This window comes from Papaver somniferum, chromosome 1 (assembly GCF_003573695.1).
Source record: "Papaver somniferum cultivar HN1 chromosome 1, ASM357369v1, whole genome shotgun sequence".
Taxonomy (NCBI): domain Eukaryota; kingdom Viridiplantae; phylum Streptophyta; class Magnoliopsida; order Ranunculales; family Papaveraceae; genus Papaver; species Papaver somniferum.
This window is the reverse complement of record NC_039358.1, coordinates 111,693,062-111,713,745: the sequence shown is the minus strand read 5'-3', so window position 1 is coordinate 111,713,745 and position 20,684 is coordinate 111,693,062. Positions and strand designations below refer to the sequence as shown.

Here is a 20,684-nt window from a genome sequence, read left to right as displayed (position 1 = left end):
TACAATAGTAATTTACAAACATTTCATTCAACATAAATCAAGAGATGCATCACACAACAAGTAATAATCATGTATTTTTCACTAAATATATGTTTTAATTATACTATTCAATTGCATACTACATACCTAACCAACCTAATATCAACAATTTCATCAAAATCAAAATCAAAATCAAATTAATTTTAAACCCTAAGATTAGAATCACTCACCTTTGATGATTTTGTGGATGGAATTCGAAATTGAAGAATGGATTTGTTTCACCTTAGAGTAACGATCAAACCCTTTTAATTTAATCCAAAGAATCGCAATGAATCACTATAAAAACCAAAAGGGGATAAAAGGGGTTTGATAGGGTTTTGAGAGGTGGAAAAAATAGAGAAAAAGGAGAAATGGGAAGTCCGAGCGCTTTTCTGTAAACTTGAACCTATAAAACGGAAACTCGGTTACCGTTTCGGTCAAGTCAACGAATTGACTTAAACGGTAATTGAGTTACCGTTTCATGTAGGGAAGGGATAAAAGCGCACCATAGTGAGGCTTCCTTGTGACCCATATCCCTTCACTTTATATGAGGGATAGGGAAGGGATGCCCTCTCCCATAGTGTTTTGCCTTAGGAATTCTTATATCTGTTGTGAATCTAGTGATATTAACGACTCAAATAATTGTTGTTAATAGTTTAAGAAGACAAATATTTGTTTCTAAATTCACCCCTACGATTCCAAGAGTGCGACAGCCGCCGTGCAACACACGAGCTCTCAGCTTGTAATTTTAAAAGCGGTATCCCTGCCAAGTGCATTGGATTTCTACAATCTTTTTTGTTTACATGTATGTATACACGTATGTATACACATAACTAACTCGGTTTTGATCCTATTTTTAATTTTTAAATAGGATTAAGTACTAATGATCTAAAATTAAACTTACCTTTTAAGTACTAATGATCTATACCTGTCCTAGATGCAAATGGGAATCTGAATCTATCATGCATTCGCTCGTATCCTAAAAATAAATTAATAGGGTTTGGATAATGCTAGATATTCAAAATATGCAATTCCAAAACTTTACCTTTGAACGCTAGATTAAGTATTGGGTACAACTTAAAACTTATAAGGACTCTTATGATATAATTGATTTCTTTCTAAAATATTTTTGCTTGAAGTGGTCAATATGGACAAGTAAGAACGAGATTGTGCACAATGAAAGTTCTGAAAAACCTCTGGCAATCTTTGGTAGATCTAAATCAATATTGCTAACAAATATTCTCTTAAACCTCTAATCTTGAACAATATATTTGCATTCAGAGCTAAAAAATTATAATCTGTTTGGGTTGCTCCACCAAGAGACTGGATTAAGATAAATATTGATGGTGCTTGGAATTTATATTCCCAAAATGGAGGAATAAGGTTCATCATCAGGGATTCATATCAGGATTTATATTTTCTCGATCAAATTACCTGATTTGTTTTTCAGCTGAAGAAGCAGAGACTCGAACAATTAGAGATTCCCTAAAGTGTGTTTGGAAGAAGAAGCATGATTAAATCATTGTCAAAAGCAATGCTGCGGCAATCTTAGAAGAAATTAACAAGAAGATGTTTTTATGGGATCAGAGAACCCATTTTATTTTTCAATATATCAAAACTCTTAAATCTAAATTCCAGTCTATCTCTTTTGTCTAAATGAACTGCTAATAGAGTAGTTCATGACTTGTCTCTTAAGAAGAGTCATATGCTTTGATTACTGCCACCGGTTTGGATTTTGCGTTCTCTATATGGTGATCAATGATTGCTAAGGGATAACTTGTAATCCTTTCGTTGTTTTGCTTAACAAAAAAAATGTAGTTATATAAGTGTTTTTGTTAGGTTACATGCTTCTCCAATTGCAAGATTACCAGGCGAGTATGTGTCGGAGTAATTTTTGATTTCACATTTCAAAACAAAGATCAAACACAACAAACAAGGTGATTGCTGAGTCACGACTAAGTCGCGTTCTTTAAGATGTTTTGTGGCTTTGCTCTAGGTTTTGTGCAAGTAATTCTTTTTTCGTCGCGATGTTCCCGAGATAAAGCAACCGAGAAAAACTCTTCAATATGTCACGCACAATGAGAAGTCAAACACTTTTGCTCTCTCAAATCTTGCTCAAAAGCTAGCCTCTTGTTTCTGAGGAAAAACAATAGGAAAAAAATTTGAGTATTTTTTGTTTCTCAAAAAGTTATTTTATAGCTCAAACATTAAATACGAAATTAATAGAAAGTAACTTTAGGTTTTATTACTGTACCACTCATTCGATAGTAAAAAGAACGGACAAATAAATCATGTCAAAATTAAGTCAAAATTTCCAAGTAATAAAAAGAATAAAACATTTTGGGAAATCTTTTTCAAAAAACAGAAGAAAATAATTTCGGAATCTAAGAACCTTCCAAGGCCCTGCTCCTGTTCTAATGTCATATACACGTACGTACATATGCATATACATCCAATTTGATCCTTTGACCTCACCCTCAAAGACCAAAACACTCTTCTACTGGACCAAGCTATTAATGTTAATACAAATATACAAAAACGTTATTTTAAATATATATCCCAACAGTATTTAATATTCGCTGCTATCATAATTGTATGACTTGACAATAGGTTGGAGTGTTAGAGGCCTGTCTCGAGTGGGGCAATTTGTGTGGCAGTACATCGGCCTGCAATGACACTATGGTCAATTTGAGGGAACACAATAATAGATTCTTTGAAGAAAAATTGACTTCCAAAATCGATTCGACCTGGGATTAGAAACTAGTGAAATTGGTCTCGATATTGGCATCTACAGTAGACATAAATAATTACATTAATTTTTTTCTTAAGCTATAATCCCAATTGACAGCTGCTCTTTGTATATACTGCTCGCAAATATTGTGTACATTCTTGTGTCAGATACATCTCATCTTTAATAGGTTGAGACGATGTAATATTTTTAAATGGAGGAAATTATTCCTAGGTCTATTTTTTTTTTCTAATTAGAAATCCACTGATAAGATAGCATATGATAAAAATCCAAATTTAATTTAGCTATCACAAAAATTGATTACAAAGTTCAAATTTGATTCCAAATCTTTCGATTGACATAAATAGTAAAATAAACAATCAATTCTTTCTCTTTTCAATTTAAAATTTGATTGCAAACCTTCTGCTCAGGGCTCTTCCTTGTTTTACCTCCCTAAATCTCTCTCCCTTTCATAGACTCTAAAGACAGCCCTTAAAAATAACTCTTATTCTTTCTTTCAAACATGATTTTATTTACTTTTATCTCTAGGTGAAAATATAATTTTATCGTTTTAAACAAAGGTGAAAACTGAAATCTTCACCAGAAATTTACATACTAATAATTGAAATTTTCACAAAAAATATAAGAGAAAATCGCGTTTTCCACCGGCAATAATCAGTAGCTATTGTGATAATCAAAATATTTTGTTTCCAGTAATCAGTTGCATCAGTCACGATTTGTAATGTTCGCAATTATCCCCGATTCCTCTCAACAAAACCCCAAGCCTCCAACTTGGGTCCTATAGAAGTTATCACAAAAGCTAAGTAGACGTAAAGTCGACATCAGTTATTAAATACGCCTTACTAGAGGTACTCGAGGGTTAACTTAAAGCTTCAACCACAGATAATAGGCTAAACTTTTTTTTTTTTTTTTTTTGGACAAACAACATGAACAATAAGATAAAGATGCAATGAATCTCTTATAAATGGTACGCAGAAGAAAGTAGAAAGACTAAGAGGCTTCACTCCAACTGTGTCGTTCTCAATACTATGGCGACTAATGCTACTATTGCTAACACTCAGGTTGATCGAAGTGTTAGTATAAGTGCTACAAATTTACCTCCACCGTGTGAGGGAAAAATGGTGACGGTTTTGTCTATTGATGGTGGTGGTGTTCGAGGTTTAATTCCTGCAGCTATACTCGAGTTCCTTGAATCTAAATTGCAGGTAATTAACTATCTATCTCCTAGAAGAAGAAGAAGAATAAAATATTTAGTTGACTTTATGGTGACTCCTAAAATACTGTATATAATCAGGAACTTGACGGAGAAGATGCAAGAATTGCAGATTATTTTGATCTTATCGCAGGGACCAGTACTGGAGGGTTATTGACAGCCATGCTTACAGTTCCTGATAAGAACAATCGACCGCTTTTCACAGCTAAAGGCGCTGTCGAGTTCTACCACGAACATTGTCCAAAAATCTTCCCTCATACCGCGTAAGTGTTACTGATGAATATTTTGCGTTGTGTTAATACTCACGATAATGATGCTATAATTGTTTCGATGATGATATCGATCAGAAAGGCGATAATTTTGGGTCCTATTAAGAGCTTGTTTGGTGCAATAGCGGGTCCTAAATATAATGGCAAATACCTCAGAAAGATACTGGGCACATTGCTTGGGGATATCAAGCTCCACCAAACGTTAACCAACGTCCTTATTCCAGCTTTCGACATCAAAATCCTTCAACCCACCATCTTCTCCACACACGACGTATGTATACACTATCACTTCAGCTGTCGACGTATTTATCAGTTAACTTTACTTACTTGCGCCTTTCTAACCCGTTTTTCTTTCTAATTTTACACCACCTGTTGGTTTCAATGATTTTCATTTTCTGAAGAAAAATATGAGAGTTCGATTTCTTTTGGGGAATCTTACATTTCCCAACTTAATTATTCTCAGCGATCGAATTTTTGAAGGGCCCATTTCAACTAGGACCTTTCAACTACATATTTTTCAAGTCACGTAACAGTAGAATTAAATTCGGACGCTTGAGTATAATTCCTGAAATTGAAAAAGAAAGTCAATTATACGTAGTCACTCCTTTCCGTATCTTGCAAATCTGTTTTGTGTTTGATTCAACCTTCGACGACTCAACGTAATAATGTTAATGGTTACTAAAAACTGAAACTTACGTGAGTACAGGCGAAACTAGAGCCGCTGAAAAACCCATTAATGTCAGATGTATGCATCAGCACATCTGCAGCTCCAACTTATCTTCCAGCTCATTTCTTTGATACTGTGGATGACAATGGAAATTCTCGTTCATATAACCTGATCGATGGAGGTGTTGCTGCTAATAATCCTGTAAGACCGGAGCGATTTCCTTTGCGTTTTTCATACTCATGCATTGATGCGTAAGCCGAAAGTTTATTAATATTTTGCCGTAATACACGTGCAGACATTAATGGCGATGAGTCATATATCCAAGGAGATACTAAAGGAGAATCCAGACTTTTATCCGATCAAAGCAATGGATTGTAGAAAATTCCTTGTACTTTCATTAGGAACTGGATCAGCTAAAGTAGAAGAAAAATTTACTGCAGCTTTAGCTGCTAAATGGGGGATTTTGGGTTGGCTTTACAACAATGGTTCCACACCCTTGATCGACAGCTTTTTCCATGCCAGCTCTGATGTCGTCGACATTCATACGTCAGTTCTTTTCCAAGCACTGAAATGTGAGAAAAACTATCTTCGGATTCAGGATGATTCATTGACAGGAGATGCATCTTCAGTAGATATATCAACAAAGAAAAATTTAGAAAGTCTTGAAGAAATTGGTAAGAAACTATTGAGCCGACCTATTTCGAGATCAAACTTGGAAACTGGAAAATTTGATGAGATTAAAGGTGAAGGAACAAATCAAGATGCGCTTATTCGGTTCGCTGAACTCCTGTCTGATGAACGTCGGCTTCGACAAGGCCAAAAGGCACACTAGGAGTCAAGACGGATTAAGCATATCTCTTTCAATCTTGTTTATCCATTAGTCTTTCTTTTGACTGCACGTTGACGTTGAATAATAAATGAAATGACAAGTATGTGTGTTCATTCCATTATGTTGGGATACCGACATGTTATCATCCGGTTTTAAAGACCTTGAGTGATTAAAAAAAACGATCATTGACTTGATCAATTTCTTGTGTATAACTTACGAATCAATTGCCTAAAAATTAGAGAAAATTAGTGGTGCTAAATACCCTTTTAACGAATTTAATTACACAGAGTATAAATGGCAGGGTAATTCTCAATATTTGTCCTTCTCCTGCTAAACCATTTGAATCCCTAAGCTTTTAAGGGCTCTTCAATGTGGCAGGTTTTCTAATCATAATCCTCATCTTCTTCTTTTTTGTCTCCTAAACGTAATTAAAAGGTCTAATTAATTGGTTAATTAACAGAGGAGAGGAGAAAAGGGATTAGAAAAGAAAATGGGGAAATATGTGGAGATGTTAGATACAGGGGTAAGAATTGCTGCAAGATTTCAATCGCATTGTCCACAAACAGCTCGTATGTATTACAAACCACCTCAATCAGAAGAAGAAGGTAAAAATGGCATTGCAGGATCATTTTGTAAAACTGCCGGAAACCCACATTTGTCATTCTTCAAGGATTCACATAAATTTGATTTTGCAGAACCTTTGACACCCAACAGTAAAACCATCCTTCATTCTGTTGTATGAGTAAATGCAAGGTCATTTGCTCTTTCATTTTGTCATTTTTACCTTTTCCTTCTCATTTGTTGGCGGAATATTTAATTTTATCTAATTAATGGAGAGATCTTAATTACTTTCTATTTTAATGTTTTCTACCATGCCGTTAAATCAAAAATGCAAGAAAGCTATCTTTTTTTTCTATCGATCATTGGTAATAAAAGTTGATACCAGTGTCAAGAGATGTGGACAAATTTCAGTTTTTGGATATAGAATTAAGGAAATAAAATGGAGTCTTCTTTTTCATTAATATAGTTTATAAATCTCAATACATTGATACTTATAAAATCATAGTAATACTTTCGAAAATAAAAGCTTAAACGATAACAAAAAACACACAACATAACACAAGCAAAAACATGAAGAAGAAAGAACTTGACTCGCTTATTTGGTAACTCCACTCACCCATAATGATCAATTTCATCCTGCTAGTCCAGGATTATATGATTGGGAATGCGGACGCGTCAAAAACCTTTTATCAATAACCATTATTCCAGCGAGGAAAAGGAACAACAGCAAACTTCATCATACCGAGATTGCAATGAAGACCAGCACGTTCACCGCAAGCGAAAAAATATGGCTGGAATCTCTGAAGAACAAATTTGAATCCTTTGCCACTTCCTTGATTCAAGTTCCCAACCATCTTGGCTCTCTTAAGGTTGCAACTCCGGAAACTCCAGTAGTCACGGAACAAGTACACACTGTGGGGAGGCGTTGTCGCATTTGGCGCCTCATATTTGAAAACTGCAGCAACACACAAAACAAAACTTATATGGTTAATCTATCAATCTAGAGTGTGCGCACATATTTAAGCGAGTAAATGAAACTAGCATGCTTAATTGGTTACCTAGGGTGTCCTTAACGAAGAAAGGACCGTTGTGGATGGACCACTCAGTGTAGTTCAAGCCAAAGCGCCAGTTTTGGGAACCTCCGACATTGATAGTTCTGGGTCTGTTGTTTCTGTTGTTGAAACTATGACCTGGAGTTGTAACATTGATTGTCGGAAAACCAAATGCCAACATGGAAGAGTAAGAAAGTGTAAGAACTATAGCTAGTAGAAGGATTATCCCTTGATTAGCAGAAAACGCAGCCATATCTCTGGACAAATTAATTTCTAGATTAATGTTGTTGTTAATCCAAAGATATGGTAATGGCCATAGATAGATTTTGTAAAGAGAGGAAGGGATGTTGTTGGAATGGTTTTGGTTTGATGATAGTATACGATGCATGAGTATGGTTTATATAGTGGTAGAGAAGGATTAGTTAATTCATCACTTTTGAACTTTTTTCTTACTTTGGTAGGTCAAAATACGACAGAACAAGAAAATTTTTGCAGATATATCACACTACTTGCTGAATTAGTTTTTTCAATGGGTTGACTCAAGATTTCTAGTTTGTGATCAAGTATAACAACAGACTTTTGTGGTTATGTTTTGTTTTCCTCGTGAAGTATGCATTGTAGGTTCTGTCTTTGATTCCATGGGATTTGTGGAAACAATTTCACCCCAGCATTCACGCAAAATGTCTTTTGGCATGGCAAAAGAACTTAATTCAATGCTTAGTGAAAGTATTTTAGATGTGCATTTTTTGGTCCTGTTCAAAGTGATTTTTAAACGAGTTGCATGGTTTATATTGACATTCAAAGGACATATACATTGTTTTCGGGAAAAACTCCTCTTAATGTTGACGAACTAGGTTATGTATCGAGCTTAAGTGTGAATCGGGGATCCGGTTTTTTTTTTTAAAATAAAAGGTCTTTTGGGGTTGAAATGAAACATGGAGAATTAAGCAAGTAATTGCGGGGAAGGCTATGTGGGTTGGTGTTAATAATATCTAATGAGTCGGAACAAGTTACATTAGTGAATTTCTCCCAACCTTGTTGTTTTTCTTGATCACACAGTACAATTGGGTTTGTGCTTGCTAAACTTTTGACTTAATTATCAACTTACTTTATAAGAGTTTTCCCATCCAAAACGTGATGTTTACGCGCTGGTATAGGAACAGTTTAGGGCTGCCCAAGTAAATGAACATCCATTTTAGTATTCTTTGATAAAACTTCTTTACATTTTTTTTGAAGCGTACTTCTTTACATACGGAAAATGGGTCATTTGTCCAAATATTTTTAAATCACGGTTCAAATGAACGACTAAATAATAATTTGGGTGAAATGGCCAAAAAAAAATAGTAAGGATGAAGCTGGTTTCATCCTAGCTTAAATTTAAAAAATAGCAAGGATGAAACTGGATGCATCCTGTGTAAATTAAAAATAAGAAAAAATATTTGAAAATGGACACGATGAAACTGGTTACATCCTGCCTATTTTTATATTTTTGTCCATTTAAACAATATCAAAATTTAAATGTTCATTTCACCCAGAAATTATTGATTTTGGTCTTTTTAACCAATTTTATGCTTTACATAATGTATTCCAGAGCAAGTGTTTTACATTATCAGTAATGTTTATCAGTGCCTCAGTGGCACGCAAGTGGTTTCCTTAAGTGCATGGGCTTTTCATACACACAGCCCATTATTATTCAACTAAATCCAAATGGGTTTTAATTTTATTTTTCTCTATTACTCTTTTTTTTAAAGCTTTTTTCTTTAAGCTAAAATCAAACAACATGGCGTTTGTTCTTTTCAACCTCAACTGACTCTTCTAAAACTCACTAAAAATTATTAAATAATAAGATTATATAAAACTTGTGAATCCAATCATATATACACGCGAGTAAGGTATAAAATGATATTGGTTTGACGCAATTTTGATCAACGATTTACACCAATTTTTTAAAGGAAAATTTCTTGTTTGGTCCTAGACCCATATAGTTATTTATAGTAGGGTCCAACCGGAATTTTTTTTTATCTGGAGGTCCAAAATTAATTAAAACATGGAAATGTCCATAATGCCCATTACTACCAAACGTGTGTGTCTACACTGCTTACAAATTTGAGTACATATTTGGTACACTGCTTAAAAATTCGAGTACATATTTGCTACACTGCTTACAAATTTGAGTACATATATGTCTGAGTGCATATCTGTCGTACTGCTTACAAATCCGATAATATATCTGAATGCTTACAAATTCGAGTACATATTTGCTGCACTGCTTCCAGGTAGAGTACAAATCTGTAAGAATCAATGATAAATAAATTAGAAAACGTATTACATCACATACATTGTAGGATCATACAATGTAGCAACCCAACCTTCTATGTTCCTCCAAATCCATTTGCATCACACCTTCTTTCAAACACACGTCACAACCAATTTGTAACTTCATCAAGACCACCACCAATTTCACAAGCTTGCAAATCTGAACCAACAACAACTCCTGTTCCTATCATTCAAAATCTGTCATTTCTTGCAATAAGTTCTGAATTGCAGCTCCAGATCATCTTCATATCCAATTCCAGTACTGAATCAAACGTAACAAAGAGCATCTATTTCAGTATTTCATATACGTACTGAATCAAACATAACAAGGAGCACTTCCTATCAGTATGCGATATATGTACTGAATATTCATGAACTACAAATCAACAGTATGACAACAACAGGTGACAGATCTATGAAAATAAGAGAATCGAAAGACATATTACAGTATTTCACATAAGTACTGAAGGGTAAGACTAAAAAAGGAGCAAAAACACAGCAAATAGCACTTGCTATCAGTATTATACATACATACTCATGGATCGAACCAAAAGAATTGGAAAAACTTCAAATAATCTGTAAGAATCAATGATAAATAATAAATTAGTACACCAAATATGTACTGTCAATTCATACACAAAAACAAACTGTAACAAACCTGAAAACATAAAAACGTCATGAAAATCGATTTCATCTTCATAATACAATCAATAGAAGAAAAACGAAAAAAATAATTTTGCCAAAAAAACTATATTAATATTGTAAAGGAAGGGCAGAGGTTTCAACTTACTCTAGAAACCAACCAAAAATATGAAACTGAGTTTAGGTTCAAGGATCTTACACCCTACTAATTTTTTTGGGAAAGGCAGTCATTCATAATAACAAGTAACAACTTGCCTTGTCTTTAACAAAATTGCACTTGCTCCCAAATCTCATTTTCAACTAGTTTCATAGTGTTACCAGTTTAAACATTTGACCAAGGAAAAAAAGATAATCCATGTCTTGTTCCCATGATATTAAAACCCACTAGTCCGAGTAAATATTTAGTCGATCCAGTGATAACTGATTATCATATTACGTAAGTCTGAGCTTGATAACTGATTTTATGAGCCCTGCCCCTAAGCCCTTACCCCAGGTTGATATAAGGCTGACATAGACTGAGATTAAAATGAAAATATTTTCATGTTGATATAAAGTTGGTGCCAGCCGTTCCCAGATAGCGAGCCCACGTTGTACAGATATGCTTTTTAACCACTGTCTGCGCTATGTTTTTGCGATTCTTTTACTAGTAAAGTCTACTGAAAAATTAGGATAAACAGCTCCAAATCCCTAAGAAAAATACTATAGAACAATATGTTGTAATTTAAAAAAAGAAAGATCCAAGTAAAGAAAGTTACATACCATGAAAACAATGTTCCTTATTTCACATAAACGAGAAGCGTGAACCAATTGTTCCACTATTTCTCTTGATGATAAATGATTTTTAAACCCCATGCTTCCGGTTGCACAAAACGTGCAAGCCATTTTGCATCCCACCTGTGATAGAGAGAAAAATTGACTTAGGACTTAGAAGACTATCATCATGAACCAGGCTACTGGCCATAGTTAGGTTACTGATGTAGAGGAAACTGCTGAAAAGGGGGCTAATCTAAGCCCAAGAAAAGGAAAGCATAGATATCAGAATTTGTCAGAGCATTAGCTAGATAAATAACTCCTAGGAGGCGCTATAGCTATATAAGGGGATGTAAGGTATAGCAGAATCGTATGTCTTTTATTCATATAATTTGAATTTTGACTTTGTGGGACTTATCTCTATGTGTTCTAGCGTTTAGACGAAGTTCTCAATTTTCCACTCTATACTTTTACTTCTTTTTAAAAAATAGAGAGGAATGGAGTTTTATTCAAACATTTGAGTCACTTCGTTTTCTTTAGAGTGAACCGACAAACTCAATTAGGGGTCCATGAATAAACAGACACTAACCTGGGATGACACACACAGGGTTTCCCTTACACCACCTGGGCGTGGATTTCCTCCGCACATCCCCAAACGAGAATCATATCTCATTATCACAGCTTCTAGAAAAGCTCCATTCTACAAGAAAGAATAAGTTCTGTCAGATTAGTGAAATTCATGAACAGACACAAAGATGAACACAATATTGGTGGTGAAACATACATGGAAACACAACAAATCTTCTTGTCGTAAGTCATAACGATGCATCTTCTTCTTCTTCTTCATTCAAAATAAGCTAGGTTTCTGTCAATACAGGATATACGTACTGTTGTTTCATACAAAAAAACAAATCTAAAAACAACAAAATGGAACTAGTTAGATCAAATCTAATAACGAAATGAACCAAAAACGTGATTATTCATCTAGATCTAGTAAATAATCAAGAAATCAAACATGGAAATCAAAATCTTAATCAAACACCACAACGATTAGACCATGGATCGAACAAAAAAATCTGGAAAAACTTCGAATAAAACAAAATCAGAAGAGTACGCCATATATGTACTGTCAATTCATACCAAAAAAACACTGTAAAAAACTGAAACCAAACCTATAGATGCATAGTAAACACAGATTAACAGTACGTCATATACGTACTGATAGTTAATACACAAAACAAAACTGAAACCAAACCAAAAGCCACCAAAATGAAACTAAAATACCAGATCTACAAACGAAACGAACGTAAAACATGATTTTATAACTAGATTTGGACTATTTTCATCAAAAACCACCAGTACATCATATACGTATTGATGATTAATACACAAAAGCAAACTAAAAACAAACCAAAATACCAACAAAATGGAATTAAAACATCAGATCTACTAATGAAATGAACATAAAACATGACTTTCTATCTAGATCTGAAGGATTTTTATCAAAATCGAAGTAACAAAAATTAAAAAATCAAGCATGAATATCGTAAGAACAAAAAATCCACCTACCGATTACACTTGCAGAGCTCGAACTCATGAATCGAACTCACGAATTGAATAAGGACCTCAAATAATCTTCACTTGCAGAGCTCTTCTCTGAAAACATAAATTGAGAGAATGAAAAAGAAACGAACGTGTTTCTTAGCTTAAAAAAACTTGTGGGATGTTTTGGGAATTATGATAATACGTCACATGTGTCCCGCACATGTACAGGACCTAGGCTTAAAAAATTAGGTCCAGTTTCATGTTTTCTTTTAATTATGGACCTATGCTTACTGGGCTTTAGTGGGTGGACCTGCCATTAACTAAGACTACCATAATAGTACCTATTGGTAATTCCTAGTTTTTTAAAACCAGTCTGACCAATTTTGAGTCCCGATCAAATGGGCCTATTTAGCTAATTTGGTCAATGATTATGACCAATTTTTCAAAAAACTCTGACCAATTCTAAATCTTGGTCAACTGCACCTCTAGGTATTAGGACATGGTCGGATGTGCCTCTAGGTATTAGGACAATTAAGGATCAATCTTAATAAGATGCACCTCTAGGTGTTGAGATAAATTAGGATAGAAACAGGGACCTCAACTATAAGACAGAGCACTCCTCGACACTGTACTACAAAACCTGTTGCTGATATAATTATTTTATATATTTATATATCTTAATAACACCTAAAAGCTCAACCCTAAAAGCTCAACGTTTTATTGCATGATTCATTTAATTTATTTAATGTTATTTATGGACTCCTATGTTAAGATATAGAGTTTTCAAAATTGACTATGACTTTCCGCTTCGCCATTCAATATACAATTCCATACTTGGAATGAAAACGAGTCGAGGCGGGAAAATGAGATAATTTTCCCATTCTCACCCCACAATAGAGCATGCAAATGGTCAAATTGGGTGGGAAGGCTCAAATATGAGTATTTGCCCATCCAATATAAAGTTGATTCGAGAGGTTAATCCTTAGCCGATCGGCCAAGAATATGCCAAAGATCGGCTCTGCTTGAAACGGTTGTCGTTTCAGATTGAGACGACCAACTTTCTATGAGCTGGTAAAGTCTAGTTCATCCAACGGTTCCAATTTCATTTCCTCAAACTCAACCATTTTCAATTCTAAAAATTACACCTTTTACACCCAAAATGTCTTATAATTTCACTTTCAGTCTCAAACTTATAATTTCTTAATCAGAAGAAAAAAAATCCCAAACAATATGGCTAATATATCACAAATACAAAATAATTTAATAAAAAATGGTTCATCAGCAAAAATTGAGGTCCAAAGTATAGTCTGGATGAAGCTAAAGCTATTTGTAGAGGCTATGTAGCATTTATGCTTGATTCAGTCAATGGTGCTCCACAACAACATAAATGTTTTGGAGAAAAATAAAACAATTTACTTAGGAAACTGGGAACATAAAATATTTGTGATGCTGCTGGGTTGTCAGGTCATTTTAATACAACTAGCAAAGGCATAAACAGTTGGGTAGCTGTGATAATGCAAATGAATCGTTGCAAAGAAGCGGTGATACTGAAGTCAATGTGCTAAGTCGTGTTTCAAATTGTTTAATTGATTTTTAAAACTTGTTATGTTTATTGTAATAACTAATTTGTAAGTGTTCAAACTGCAACAACTAAACACTCTAGGGGAATGACAAAGAACAAGAAATGTGAGTTTCATAAACGAATCTTGTTTCCACGTCCTCATAAAGATGCATTGATATAATCCTGATCTTTTGAATGGATATCAAGTACCAAAAGAATCACTTTTACAAGACTATAAATGTTTCTCAACAACTCGAGTCTCCTTATTCTTCACCAGAAACAAACTCAAACCCTTAACCCAACACTGGTTGATTCCAGCATGGTAATTCTAATCTTAATGTTAATGAAAATCCAGACCTACATGATGGACCAGGCAACAAAAGAGAAAAAATCAACAGAAAGGAAGTCAAGATGCTATGCAATCATCAAATTCAGAATTCAACATAAAAGAACTTTTTGAAAAACATAAAAATCCCTATTGTTAAAATAGTAGAGCGTAAGAAAATGGATGCATAAATGAAGAAGGGTACTAAGGCGGTTGAACAAAGTTTGTTTAATGCACACATGAGAATAATCCTTGGAACATGTCAAGGACTAATCATGCACTACTTCGACTTTGACAAGATGAGTTTGATGAAATTCAAGCACAAAGGGCACGATTACGCCCAACAGCAGTTGACATTAATTCTGATAAGGACACTTCGGATAACAATAATGTAATCACACTGGTTTAGTTATTAGTTTTAAATTCTGGATGTGATACTTAGTTTGAATTTCAATCTAATTCTTAGTTTCAAATTCAATGTTGTTTTTAGTTTCAAATTCAATATGATCGTTAATTTGTTTTTCTTCCCTGATGAGATTCTTAGTTTGAATTTCAATGTTTGTTTAATTCAAATTACACAAATCAAATTACATATTATCTTATCTATTACTATTATAAAGGGAACTACCCTTAACTGTTCATATACAATATTTTGAAGCTGCAAATTTTAGATTTCCAATTTTACCCATAGCTTCATAAATGTATTAAATACACTATCTAAATTAAATGAGTCCGAAAAGGTAAAAATGAAAAACAAATCAGGAGAGAATAGAGGGAGTGGGTCAGGTGCACAAGGGTAGCATAAGAGGGCAGAAAACAAAGCACGTGCAAAGCGCGTGCCAATATTCTAGTACTATAATAAAGAAAAGACTTTTTTGTTTGGTAAAATCTTATCTTTGGAACGCGCGATTGGGGATATCAAAACTAATTGGGGGATACGAATTACTTCCCCAACCAAAGATGTTTGCTAAGGGGTGTTTTGGGGCGAAAATACTAAAACACCCTTTGATTAATTAAAAAACATTATGAAAAGACTGTTATACCCTTACCACAAAATAAAAATCTAAAACTAAAATCAAAAACCAAAATCAGTTATCCCCCATTTGTCTGTCGGCACACTCGTGTGTTAGGGTTAGGTTTTGAAAAAAAAAAATTCTTCCATTTTCTTCTCCTCTTCTTCATCGTTCTTCATATACTCTACGATTAATCGTTGAATCAAAAATTTCTTCGTCGATTAAAACCAACCCAAAAGAATGCCTCCACGAAAGAAATCAGATGCCCAATCGAAATCAAAATCGATTGCTCAACAAAAAAAGAAAAGAGGATTGCTTTGATTGCTCAAGAGCAAGAGGAAGATGAACAAGAGAACTCGGACAATCAACCTCTCGTAAACATGGCTTCTTTGAGAAGATAAGTGATTTAGAACTGTTTAATTAGTGTTTCAATCGATTTGTAGCTATGGTTTTAGGTCAAAATCGCAAACCCTAACTGAAATAGTTGAGTTTCAGTTGCTTCCGGCATTTAATTTAGTATGAATACCACACCGGAACAGTGTAACGACATTCGATTTAGGATGAAGACCACACCGGCACTGCGTTACGGCATAAGATTTAGGTTGAAGACCACACCGGAAATTAGTTGCGGCATTCGATTTAGGATGAAGACCACACCGGAACCTTGTACCGGCATTCAATTTAGTTTGAATATCATGCCGGTAGTGTGCTTCTAGTAAACATAAAACCCTTGGATTTTGTTATTGTTACCGGTATACATTTTAGGTTAGATTCCATGCCGAAATTCTGTTACGGCATGAGTTTGAATTTTACGTATGTGCCGGCAATGGTGTTTTGGTATCCAGTAACTTCCTAAAGATTACCGACATCCTCGTCAATTATTTGCCAATGCCGGTACTAAGCCCCGGCATGTAATGGTTTGAAATTACTATGTCGTGTTTTGGTCATGGCACGGTCGAAACTTTATTTTGGTATGCCGGTAGTGATGATTCTATGTCGTTATGTAATTTATCTATGTCGGTATTAGAAATGAAAGTTAGTTGTCTTATATTTATTTCGTGCTTCTTTTGAAATAAGGTTAAAACAAAGGAAGTTAACAAACGAAAAGCTAAAGATGATGGCATTAAGAAAAGAAGGAAGGACGGTCTTAGAACTCCTCAATCTCTGCCTCCTAGAGGGAAAGAACAAGATCGCAACAAGCGTTTGGGGGCATCTACAAGAGGTGAAGTTTGGGAGAGTGGCCGTGACCGTAGTAAACTCGCAATCCGTGAACCTACCGGAGCAGTTGAGGAGGAAGATGAGCAAGATGAAGAGGAAAGTGAGAAGGAAGATAATGAGATTGATCCAAGTCAATTAGCAACCCAAAGCCAAATAATAGTGGAACAAGTTGGGCCAAGTCAACAACCGACACAAGGCAAGGGCACATGCAAAGTAAAAATTAAAGGTTCACACCTTCCTCATATTGGTGACATGATACCTGACCTTGATCATGGTAAAATTTGGGGTGCAGCTTCTTATGATCCGGGGCATCTATTTGGCTACAAGGACTCTTGGGCTCGTACTATCGATCAAACCTATGTAAGAATTTGTATATCGTGCATATGTATTGTTTTGTATTTATATAAAACCTCTTAATCGTATTATCTCCTAATTGTAGGATCATAAGAAGGTTGTGTGTGTTTGCCGAAACCAAGCCGCGTCTCATTGGATTTGTCTAAGGAATGTGAATAGGTCCAAACATTAGTAGAGGATTCTGGTCTATATCCGTTGGTTGAAAATTATGTGAAGCCAAATATTGTGACAGTCAATTGCTTCGTCGAAAGGTATCATTGTGAAACAGATACCATGCACTTCCCGTTTGGCGAGATGAACTTGATCCCTAATGATGCTCAGAAAATTCTAGGCTTGAGTGTTACCAGAAAATCAATTGCAGAAGGAGATCATTATCCAGAGCTAGAATGGTCGAAGTTGCACGCTCTTACTAACAAGATGTTTGGTTGGGACTACAAAACTTATGTGGAAAGCTTCTATGTATATAAGACTAGGAGGAAAAAGACCATCAAGATGACGCTGCTTAAGAAGAAGTTTGAAGACACGGCGCAGAGAAAAGACAAGGATGGATGGGACCCCGTACAGATTCGTTATACAGCCGTTGCGTACCTGTTATTCATCTTGGGCACTAGGGTGTTCCCTGCACTAGTGGCAACATGGTTAGTGCAAACTACCTTCAATACTTGGATCAGTTGGAAGCGGTCTTTAGCTATTCTTGGGGTACCGTGGTAATGGCACATTTGATGGCGGAGATGAGAAGGGCCTCTAAGGCGGTTACAAACCAATTTGTCGGGAATTTAACTCTACTCCATGTAATTTTGTTTTTAAACTTATGTTCTTATTTATATTGTTCACATGTACCCTTATGATGAACTTAGAAACAAAATTTACTGATTTTTATATGTATCATTTCACATTTGTATAGGTGTGGGATTATGAACATTTCCCAACATTGTTCAAGGGAAACTCCTTCTTGAAGACTATACCCATTGATGACCCCAAGGAGCCTAGAGCCAAGAGATACCAGTTTAACAGCTATCCGAAGCCCGGTAACAATCGTCGACTGATAGATATGAGATTGGCTCTGGACGCAATGACCACCAAAGATGTTGTGTTCGATCCTTACAGGGAGGCTAGAGAAAACCGCCAATATTGGAGGTTATATAACGTTGCATTTTACAATGGGCCTTTGTTCCACCCAAAGGGATACATTATGGCTGACCATCGACGTGTGATGCGACAACTTGGATATAAGCAATTACCCCGCTTCATGACAACCTCTACTGAAAGGTATCTGCTTGACCTTACTGTGTCTGTGTCAAGTTCCACAAGGTTAAGGGTAGAGTATGATTCAATTCCAGAACCAACACATTGGAGGGATAGGGAACCACGTCGTTTGGTAGATGCTACTAATTGGGAGTTTGTGAACAACATTGATGAATTCGATTCCTCCTACATTGATAATTACTTGGAATGGTCACATCCTTTTGTCGTGCGCCTGGACGACGTCGAAGTTCCACTCCAGAAAAACCCTCATGTTCCAACTCCTACAGAGGCACCACCTACGATGGCCCAACTTCATAAGACCGTTGGATTGCTAGTAAGTATTGTTAGTTGCTTAGTCGTTTAATTTGCACATAATTTTATATCAGCATATATATATATTAATTATTTGTTGTATGTATGAAACTAGCGGCGTCGGCTTTGCAAGTTGAGGAAGCTATTAGGTTGCAAGTACGACGAAGAAGAGGTGTTATCCATTGAAGAAATGAAGGAAGTCGTGGAGAAGCTTGATAAAATTAAAGACCCAAGTGCAAGAGCTTTGTTTTGGGAAACGAGGAAGGCTCCTGTTGGAAAGAAGCAAAAGACCAAGTGATGAACTCTATAGTTGTGTTTCGTTATTTGTATGGTGGTTGTTATGTTTTGAACAATTTCTAACTTTTTTTTGGTTGAACTCTTTAGTTGTTTGGTTTACTTTTGGTTTATGATACCTTGATGAAGAACATTTAAGCACGATTCAGTTGTTTGGTTTATGTTGAACATGTTTAGATTTCTAGTAAAATGTTGTCTTTGTAAGTTTTCTTTACACGAGAAGCGCCGGCATTCATATATTTAAGTTCCACAGCACCGATATTGTTTCCGACAATTAAAAAAATTTGAATTCTATGCCGCCATTTGTACCGGCATGAAATTTTTTCTCTAAATCTATGTCGGGCACAGTGGATGAAAATGACCAAGTTTCTGTGTAGAGTATGGGTAGTGATGGCATTCAAAAGTTTAAGTTCCACAGCACCGGTTTTGTTTCCGGCAATAAAACTTGATGTAGTTCTATGCCGTCAGTTGAACCGGCACGGAATAGTTTCTCTTAAACTATGTCAGGCATAATCAAAGAAAATAACAAAATTTCTGTGTACATTATGGGTACTTCAGGCAATAACAGATTTATTGAATCGATGCCGGAATCCTGATTTTCTTACTCTTGCATAGTTTTGCAGAATTCCGGCATTGTATTTGTTAACTTTACTATGCCGGTACTGTTAGGTTATGAATGCTCCATTTATTTCTTTCCTAGATACTCTATTACATTAGATTTCAAACTTGAAATTAAAACATACTAAAACATGGTAACGGAGCACTTTTGGTTTAAGATGATCTCTTATTTAGTAACCCATCCCTTTTCAACAATTGTGGAACCTTTGAGCCTTTCGCGAATATCTTCGAAGACATTGTCTGGAATCTCGGTGTCAAGGACCATCTTCATTGGTTCATCTTCTCTTTCAACATATTCCTTTCCCTTCATATAACACCCATCACACCCATCGAAGGCTTGCATTGACCCTTGTGGTTTTCTCTTGATTCTGCTAGTTCAACAGCTTTGTCAAACCATTGAAACTCATCGCACTTTGGGTGATTCAAACACCTTAGAAACATTCTTCCATTTTCAGCATCATCAGTTTTTGCAATCCAAAAACGGCGTGTCCCATCACAGCTTCTCACTTTGAATAAATAAAAGGACAGACCATGGCTAGGTGAGAAGGTGACTTGCAAATTTTACACCCGCAATGATGATTCTGTAAGAGAAGATTATATTAGTTATGCGTCATAGTAGTGAAGATTTTAACTATCCATGTATTGTTAGTAATGTTCAATCTACTTACTTTGCAAATAGAGCTTGATGATGAATCTCCCATCGGTTGTGAAGCTTTAACCATGCTAGATTGATCTATTTTTTGGTGCTTGCTTTCTTGAGAGAAGGATTTTTGTTATTTGGCGGGTGCTTTGTTTATATTTTCCAAATGAATGGGGGGTATTATATAGAAATGAATCTCCAACGGTCTTATTTTTCAAAAAACTAGCCGTTTTTTTGTTTCAAAATTACCGGCATGGTCCCAATTATATATGCAATGCCGGTATGACGTACCGGCTTTGAACCATGTTGTTCAACCATGCCGGTAATAGTTGCATATTTCTCTGTGAAGAAATTCACTTGTAACGGCATGAACATCTAACGGCAAACTATACCGGGACTGGGTGTCGGCATCCTATGTCATATTTACTTCAATGCCGGAGTTTAGGTGATTTCAAAAAAAACTAGTCGTTGAGGTTTTTCTCTATATAAAGAG

At 35.4% G+C, this 20,684-nt stretch overlaps 2 protein-coding genes across 2 annotated transcripts; one reads left to right on the top strand and one right to left on the bottom strand.

Moving 5' to 3' along the window:
- Positions 1–3,685: 3,685 nt before the first annotated feature.
- LOC113296591 (patatin-like protein 2) lies at positions 3,686–5,954 on the top strand. The gene is made up of 5 exons (XM_026544895.1): positions 3,686–3,972; positions 4,062–4,243; positions 4,328–4,520; positions 4,956–5,117; positions 5,212–5,954. The coding sequence occupies exons 1-5, from the start codon at positions 3,796–3,798 to the stop codon at positions 5,746–5,748; spliced, it is 1,251 nt and encodes a 416-aa protein (XP_026400680.1). The 5' UTR covers positions 3,686–3,795; the 3' UTR covers positions 5,749–5,954.
- Positions 5,955–6,732: 778 nt separating this feature from the next.
- On the bottom strand, positions 6,733–7,729 carry LOC113296587. Its single transcript, XM_026544891.1, has 2 exons — positions 7,365–7,729; positions 6,733–7,261 (listed from the first exon to the last, which is right to left on the bottom strand). The coding sequence occupies exons 1-2, from the start codon at positions 7,609–7,611 to the stop codon at positions 6,996–6,998; spliced, it is 513 nt and encodes a 170-aa protein (XP_026400676.1). The 5' UTR covers positions 7,612–7,729; the 3' UTR covers positions 6,733–6,995.
- Positions 7,730–20,684: the final 12,955 nt, after the last annotated feature.

What these genes read in the sequence shown, in the direction of transcription:
- LOC113296591 (XM_026544895.1), top strand. Translation starts at nt 3,796, where the DNA reads ATGGCGACTAATGCTACTATTGCTAACACTCAGGTTGATCGAAGTGTT. An exon ending in AAAATCTTCCCTCATACCGC is followed by an intron (nt 4,244 to 4,327) that starts GTAAGTGTTACT and finishes GATATCGATCAG; the next exon opens with AAAGGCGATAATTTTGGGTC. An exon ending in CCATCTTCTCCACACACGAC is followed by an intron (nt 4,521 to 4,955) that starts GTATGTATACAC and finishes ACGTGAGTACAG; the next exon opens with GCGAAACTAGAGCCGCTGAA.
- LOC113296587 (XM_026544891.1), bottom strand. Translation starts at nt 7,611, where the DNA reads ATGGCTGCGTTTTCTGCTAATCAAGGGATAATCCTTCTACTAGCTATA. An exon ending in CTTCGTTAAGGACACCCTAG is followed by an intron (nt 7,262 to 7,364) that starts GTAACCAATTAA and finishes GTGTTGCTGCAG; the next exon opens with TTTTCAAATATGAGGCGCCA.